At 38.9% G+C, this 8,389-nt stretch overlaps 1 protein-coding gene across 1 annotated transcript; it reads left to right on the top strand.

The window, feature by feature from the left end:
- The first annotated feature begins 2,105 nt into the window (after positions 1 to 2,105).
- Positions 2,106 to 8,182, top strand: LOC146623804 (putative transcription factor ovo-like protein 3). The gene is made up of 4 exons (XM_085363369.1): positions 2,106 to 2,205; positions 2,350 to 2,579; positions 5,587 to 5,776; positions 7,860 to 8,182. The coding sequence occupies exons 1-4, from the start codon at positions 2,106 to 2,108 to the stop codon at positions 8,180 to 8,182; spliced, it is 843 nt and encodes a 280-aa protein (XP_085219495.1).
- The last annotated feature ends 207 nt before the right edge of the window (positions 8,183 to 8,389 follow it).

Raw genomic sequence — 8,389 nt, 5'->3', positions numbered from 1 at the left:
TGCAGCCTTGTACCTCATACAATGCATTAATGTCAGCTGATAAAATGTTCCTAACTCTAAATTGTGGTTTCAGTTACTAAAGATTAGTTGCTATCAATCAACAGACAAATGCACAAGCACACTTTTACATCCAACTGAAAAAGAAAACAAGGGCGTGGCTAACCATGACACACATGAACAGCTAAACTCAGTCTCTTTTACATTCATGTTCAAGTTCAGACAAGCCGTTCACCTAAATGTAAAGAAAGAAAGAAAGCTATCAAGTCTCCTCTTGTTACTGACATGAAGGTTACCTTTTTTAATCTTCAAATGTTTTCAAGTTTAATATGCATTTGTCAAAACTTGCAACAGTGACTATCCTCTGAGGAAGGCTGTGTTTGAATATCTTAATCTGTGGCTTTTTCTTTCACTCTGTACTATACTGACACGTCAGTGAGTAGACAGAGTGATAGGTATTAGATATTATTCAAACAGACAGTTTTTTGTTTACTGCAAAATAATGTGGAGCTGCCTTGTTACCATTTAATTTTCATGCTGCTGCACACAGGCATGTGCTTTGCATACAGTTAGAGTGCAGCTTCAGAAGGGAACCTCACAGTATAGTCAATAGCCTTAAAGCACATTTAGGAAACACTAACAATACAACAATACACTAACAATACAAACACTAACATTACACAGCAAAAGATTTATTATCAAAATCTGAATTCAATTAGTCTGTCTGAAGATATTTTACTTACACAAATTAATATCTTGAGTAAAGTAGGACAATATATGCTTATCCTCCTTTATAAAGTGAAATAAATACAGACTTTGCAGTTGTGTTTTCCAGATTTGCATTACATTCATCACTTTCTGAACCCTCATATTCAATGACCAATATCTACAATATAAATGCTTAGTAAGCAGTTAAAATATGGGACTTACAGCACATAAATGTAGCAGATAGGTAGAGCAGATCTGTGTTTGTACTACTGTACAGTTTATACTACATGATCCTCCTGATGGTCTTGGAGTGACCTCTACTGAGATTTGCATGATGAGGTTTAGACTCTGACTTACACTCAGACTGTTTGAATTTGTTATGCACGCCCAGTGAAATAAGATACATGCAGTTCATTTTCCTGTTAAACATACACCAACTGCAGACAATTGGACAAGAGTGGGCAGTTTGCTTCTTTACCTTCTAGTGGTTCTGGCATAATTTGGGTCCATTTGTTTATCTGCAGCAAAGGGGGATTGTAAATCAGCAAAATTAATTGTTGTTACAGTTCTCACAAGACTGAGGGAAAATCTTTTCTATATGTTCATGTTGCCTAATCAGTATCTAACAGACTTCTGGATACTGGATACTTTTTTCACTGTCATATATTTCCATATAATGCTTTTCTGTTCAGTGCTACAGAGGGTGTAAATTATTCCTATATTCACTGTGCAAGTACCAGGGGACAACACAAAAGGTGCCATCATATATGCAATTATGTAAACAATTCAGTCAATAGACTGCAAGTGCTTGCCATCTTTTTTATTGAGTATGAATGTCCTTTGTATGCGTTCAAAGAAGCTCTATAATTCCTTCAAACAACTGCAACAGAAAAGCCATAAAAAAGAGAAAGGGCTGATTTACCTAGCAGTTAAGGCTGTGGCTCCACTGTGCTTGCTCCTGTTACTTAGGCCATGCCCTTTGTCTGGGGCCAGGGCTTGGTCCAGATCCAAAAATTTGCATGCCAAGGGCCACTTGAATGTGAAGCTCCCCGGATTCTCACTACCTGACATGCAAAACTGGTGGAGGACCAGTTAAAATGGCACACACGCACAATCAGCACAGGTGTACTCCTGCTAAGAGTGACGCTCCAACCGCCCATCCTTTACCAGAGCTAAAACATTCACCATCCTTTCCAGAGAGTGTTATGAAAATGAGTGCTGTGATTTTACTAGGACACTCTACTTGCTGACTGTCAAAGGAGATGGTTGCACTTGTAAGAGCAGAACACTGGACATTAGCAAATTAAATCTCTTAGCACTGTGACAGGATCAGGGGGCAACGTTTAAATAAGAGAGAGGTCAGGAAATAGAAGAAAACCAAGAAGTGACAGATTTAAAGGATGCCAAGGTCTTTCCTTGTGAAAAAGAAACGTGGGCCATGTGGAGCATGGCAGTGGAAAGAATCAGAACAACATGAGTGGAAAGAAGAAAATCCACAAGGTATGAATTTCAAGTGGCTTCAAGTTTAATTTCTGCTGTCAAAATGTTAAAGCCGTAACAATTAGTCTGTATCACAGTAATTTACTTCAATGTCGTAATTTAGTCATGTAATCTACCTATCTGTCTATCTATCTAACTACATAGTGAGTGAAAATATTGAAAAACAGATATCCTGCAGTCCTGGCACCCAAGAGCCTGCCGCCATGCCTCAGCCAGTAATCCCCTCAGGACGTGATGCAACAAGAGGAATTATAGTGCCAGTACCTTTAGCAGGACTGGGAGGACCAAGAGCTGATACCAGGCCGGACTGGTCTACTGTGATGCTCCGGGGCTCCTACCATCCCAGTACAATGGCACTGGTCAGCAGAGCAAAGGTGAGAAAGGTTTTCTTTGCCAAAATACAATATCACTCCTTTAATGTGAACAACTAACCCAGTGTTTAGTGCATAGTTATTAGCATCATGTGACTGTTGGACTAGTGGTGGACTAGTAGGAGGTTAGAAATTTGGGCAAGGATTCTTAGGACATGACCTTAGGCAGGACCACAGACGACTGCCTTTGGAATATATGCATCATCAGACTCACATTTTTTGTGATGTAAGACACAGAGTTAACAGAGGTGTTTGTTGGAGCTTACAGTTCAAAAGCATGAGATGGTAGTGAATTCAATCAGTAATCAGTGAAAGGGTAATATCCTATATTACATTCTCTGGGTAATTTTTTTCTCTTCCACTTGATATATATATGTGGCTTTCATCACAACTTTGTATGTTGGGGGGGGGGGGGGGGGGGGGGGGGGTAGATGCACTGTGCTTGGGAAATCAGTTCAGTTCAATACAACCATAACTACATTTTTTTTTTTGATTGATTGAGTTCATAATATACACACACAAACGCAAAGCAGGATATGAAGCATCGCCAAATGTTGTAAAGGCTCACCTTTTAGCACATTCACTTCACCAGATGCACCTTGTTTCTTTTCCTCACCTTTGATTGGGTGTGGTGCTTGGCCTTAATTGCGCTCACCTGTCACTCGTTATATAAGGACTGCACTCACCTACCCCTCACTCTTTCTTCACTCCCACATGGGGCGGCAGCTGAGAGATAGCCGTCCATGTGTGTCTTTCCTTCCTTTAACCATAATTCAATAAAATGACAAAACCTGTAAATGATTGACTGCTTATTCTCATTCTAATCGGATGAGCCCATGATGATGACTACTTAAACTCTGAACCTTCCTTCCTCCAAAACACCAAATATGTTTCCAAACCAATATCCTTCCAAGTCAAAGACTAGAAAATATGGTGAAGCATATCTTCCTTTTGGTTTCACCTACACAAGTGCCAAGGTAGGTCTACCCTGCCTTGGTTTTCCCTGCGTTGAGAGCACGCGCTGGGCTCTCCAAATCACGGACAAACAGAATCCCACATTCTTGATTTTTAGTTCACAAACACTTCTTGTAATGACTAACTATTCCTGACATTTTGGAAATGTTAGTTCTTTATACATTAAAGTTACAGTGAGATACAAATAACATCAGGCTGATCCTGCCACAATTTGTTCCCCTTGTCCAAACCACAGACAAACAGGATCCCACAGTTGTTTATGTTTTTGAACCCATTTTGCACAGAGAGGCATTTTTTGAAAAATGTATTAATAGCAATGTTGAATATTACACAGGAAAAAAACAACTACACGTAAAATAATTACACTGTGACGCCTCTGCCTTTCTAAATGGAGGGACAGTAACTACGTGTGTATATGCAAGCGTGTAAAACCTGAAGATGGTAAGATTAACAGTATTTTGTCTCTATCCGCCATTCTGCAATTCATCTCATGTAAACAATAATGTGTCACACAGCGTGACGTGAAAAAAGGCACATGGTGGGGGGCGCGAACATTTTTCTTGTAAAACAAAGGGGGCCTAGCAAAAAAAGTTTGGAAACCACTGTATTAGAGGGTTTTTGAGCATGAACCACCTTATTAAGGTCATGCCACAGAATCTCAGGTCAGGAACCTAAGGGGGCTTCAGCTTGAGGTCATGAACAGATGACCAGACATTCTCCGTCAGGATGTTTTGGTAGACAGCAGAATTCATTTTTCCATATATATAGGCAACAGTGGTAATCGGAGTGGTGACCCTCAAACTGGGCAAGTGGCTCCAGCAGATTCAAGGAATGACATTTGAGTTCCCTGTCCAATCATGCAAATAGATAAGATACTGTGCAGTATCCTGAAGCTCTCAGGCCTCTGGTAGAGGACTTTCAGGTCATTTTAGATGTGCTCATTATTTGACCTATAATGTGGAATGCTCCAAGTTTATGTAACACGTCTGATACATTTTCCATTTAACTAAAAAACAACCATTTATTTCAAGTTCTTTAAATTAGTTATTAAGATTAAAAATCATATTTTTCATACAACTCTAAGGCAGTAGGTAAGTCCAGAAATATACACATAGCCAGATATGTTGGAGAGGGACAGAACTACTTTACATGTGAGAAAAATACTGCCCTATGAGGTCATAACCACTAAAAAAGGGGAAAAGAAACTCAAACACAGGACCCTTTTGAACTTCCCATTTATTTTGTTAACAGAAAATCTGTTAAGCATTTGTGACAATTAATAGAACAGCTGACTTTGTGATTTTTACTAGAGCTATTCTCAGTACACCCTAACTACTGAACACGGACACATAGCTGGCAATTTCATCTGCTTTCATAGATGCTCATACTGTGAACATAATCTATCAAGAAAAAGGTGCCATATTATGCAAATCAAATTGTAAAACTATCCATTTCTTATTCACTGGTCTTCTGTGCAATCAAGTTTGAGTTCAGTAGACCGACATTTGTACTCCCTTTAGTGGCCAAGAAATTCATTATTCATATAGGTCTGTTGATTGCATTGTACATATCTGCTTTTGAACTGCTGTGGAAAGGATAAAAATAAAATTCTTGATGCATTCTTGATAATATTATTAAACTTTTAAGGCTAATATTATACAGTGAGATTAATTTAGCTCTATTTAAGAAAATATATCTATTTTTAAAAAAACTGCTTTTTTATGCCATGCTTGCTGAAAGATGGAAAAAGCTAGGGGTGATGCACTAGACTAATTATTGGGGCTGCAATATTTTATCTGCACAGATAAAATGTGTATATATAGGATCAATTCAAGAACTCCGTACCCACTCGTTATGATTTAATGGCTTATAAAGGAACTATTTGCATGGAAGGTGTACTGGTGTCTTGGTACACTGTACCATGTATTAGCAATTTGTAATCCTGTTTGTTACTTGTAAGCTAAACAGAGCAGAGAAAAGATGATTGTTACAGTGAAGTTTTGTCATATTTATTCAGTAGTTCTCTTCCCATCAGCCACGTCCCCGTACTTCCCCTGTCTCAGGTGACTTTGTTTGCTCAGTGTGCCACAAGATCTTCCCTCTACAACGCATGTTAACCCGCCACTTGAAGTGCCACAGCTTGGTGAAGAGGCATCCTTGTCGGTTCTGTGGCAAAGGATTCAATGATACCTTCGACCTAAAGAGACATATGCGAACACACACAGGTTAGGAATGTTCTAAATGTATTTTGTTGAATCCACTAATCTTTATCAAATTAAAACCCTTCGCTGACCCTTAAAAATGCATCCCTTTAGAGCCCTGGGGACCAAAAATGGTCCCGCCCCAAAAGTGCAATAAAAAGATTATATATTCATATTTTTTTCCACTTTAAATTGGTCAGTCTTTTAAAACTACTTCTCCCTGAAATATTCATATAAAGTTTTAATTATATTTTCATTGTTTTAACCCTTTAAATCCCAGTTTTATTACATGAGCGCCCTGTTTTTTTAGCCCCAAAAAACAAAAAACTAAATATTTTCCAAAAAAAACATTTGAAGTAATATTTGTTTGTTATTATAATTAGGCCTTTAGATGGACCAAAGATTGGCACCAACAGTCATTTCGATCGCCTTTTATTTTTTTTGCAGGAGCGCATTTCATAAAATGCACACACTATCGGTCCTAATCGACCACGCCCAAAAAAGTGCTATAAAAAATTTATATATTAATATTTTATTCCACTTTAAATTAGCCAATCTTTTAGACCTACTTCTCCTTGAAATATTCATGTCAAGTTTTAATTACATTTCGCGGATTTTAACCCTTTATATCCCGGTTTCGTCACATGAGCGCACTGCTTTTTTGCCCCAAAAAACATAAAACTTGAATATTTTCCAAAAAAAACATTTGAGGTAATATTCAATTGTTATTATAATTAGGCCTTTAGATGGACTAAAGATTGGCACCAACAGTCATTTCGATCGCCTTTTATTTATTTTTTTCAGGACCAGAAAATGGTCTCCAGGCGGCAAATGCCCCTCCTCTAGGCCGAAATAAGTGCATGTTGCCGGGGTAAGTCGCGACGATCACCGGGGCACGATCACCGGGGACTGCTTTTTCCAGCCCACACGTCCAATACCACGTGACAACAAAAACGTCATTTCCTGTTGACTAAAAAAAAAAAAAAGCACCCTCTAACGGTCCTAGGGACCGAAAAATGGTCCCGCCCGATCAGCGGGCGAAGCCGCTGCTGCACGCCGGAAATGAGGCTTCGTTTCCCGCAGGTCTGTCCAAGCAGCCCGCTGTTTTCCAGCAGGGATCAAATGTGGAGCAAGGGCGCCACCCGGTGGACAAATAAAAAAATTACAACTCTAAGGCTCATAGACCAAAACGAGACGGAGACATAAGTAATCACCAAGACATTAACGGTAATAATTCTGCAGTGAAAAATAGCATTTATAATGGAAGTCAATGGGCCAAAAATGGTCCCTAGGGCTCTAAGAGGATGTGTATTGTTAGCTTAGCCACTGAAGCTAATTTAAGGAAGTCAGACTTGAATTTTGAAATGAAATTATGCCAAACTTTTTTTTAGAGAATTTGGCTATATTCCATTCAACACAGTGCAAATGGCTTGTAACTGAAAAACTAAAGGGACCAAAAATGGTCCCAGGGCCAAAGAAGGGTTAAAAGAATCACAATCAATTTTATTACAAGGGAGTACATTTTATTATATATGTTATTGATAATATAATTAAGGGATTAATGGGTTTGCTGTGTATCATTAGTTGCACTTGATTGAAATGTAGGTTCTTAGTCATCCAGTTCATGGTAATCTAAGAAGCTTGGAAAGAAAAGTGACTGGACATCTTCAAGATTTTTAAAGACCGTTCACCTCTCATCCATTTAAATTAGCTGTGTTGGTTCAAGGACACATCTAAAACCTGCAGGACACCGGCCCTTGAGGCCTGGAGTTCCCCACCCCTGCGCTAGGGTTTAAATACCTGGGAGTCTCCATCATTTGGTTTTAAACCTAAAGAAGCTTTGTGGATGACAGATGAAACGTCTTTAAAAAAACTTTAAGAAGTCCAGTCACTTTCTTTCCAAGCTTTTTACAATTGGTTGAAATCTCCAAGAATTCCTTTGTGGGATTTACAGTAACTTTAAAGTGACTGGCATTAACGGAAATCAACAACAAAAAATTTAAATAAATGGAAAATCTGCGTTCAGTCATTACATGAGCTCTCTGACAATGTCAGCCTTGGTGGAAAGCTTAAAGGAGAAACTGTCTTTTGTCTCTCACTGCTACAGGTATCCGTCCCTACAAGTGTGAGCTGTGTGAGAAAGCTTTCACACAGCGTTGCTCTCTGGAGTCGCATATGAGAAAGATTCATGGCGTACATCAGCAGTATGCTTACCGCCAGAGACGCTCCAAGATCTTTGTATGTGAGGATTGTGGTTATACATCAAGCCGGCCTGATGAGTACTTCCTCCATGTGAGACAATGCCACCCTGGCAGCCCTGCTCTCCGCAGGTACTACCGTCGTCAGGCTCATGAGAACAGCACCTTTCCATCAGAAGATCGTAAACTCAGTCCCTATTTGCTCTACCCAGCCTCTGCATACTACATGTAGGTTTTATTCTAATGCTACATTATTTCATAGATCTTACAAAACTATTCAGAAGTAAGTATTCCCTTGTGTAATATGTAGGCCATGTGTGTCAGTATACTTGCGCTAATACCCTTTTGTGCTTATTTACTGTTTTGCTTTTAGCAAATGCTTTTAATCAAAACCTTAAAATAAAAATGAAGGTTTGTACATTATTCTTAATGTTTTTAA

The sequence above is a fragment of the Diplotaxodon limnothrissa genome, linkage group LG10 (genome assembly GCF_057381915.1).
Source record: "Diplotaxodon limnothrissa isolate DT_005_m linkage group LG10, D_limnothrissa_male_GT1.1, whole genome shotgun sequence".
NCBI lineage: Eukaryota > Metazoa > Chordata > Actinopteri > Cichliformes > Cichlidae > Diplotaxodon > Diplotaxodon limnothrissa.
This window is presented reverse-complemented; position numbering and strand designations above follow the sequence as displayed.

Bases quoted from the DNA above. Each gene is read 5' to 3' on its own strand.
- LOC146623804 (XM_085363369.1), top strand. From the start codon at position 2,106: ATGCCAAGGTCTTTCCTTGTGAAAAAGAAACGTGGGCCATGTGGAGCA. The intron at 2,206-2,349 runs GTATGAATTTCA...CTAACTACATAG, and splicing joins GAAAGAAGAAAATCCACAAG to TGAGTGAAAATATTGAAAAA. The intron at 5,777-7,859 runs GTTAGGAATGTT...TCACTGCTACAG, and splicing joins ACATATGCGAACACACACAG to GTATCCGTCCCTACAAGTGT.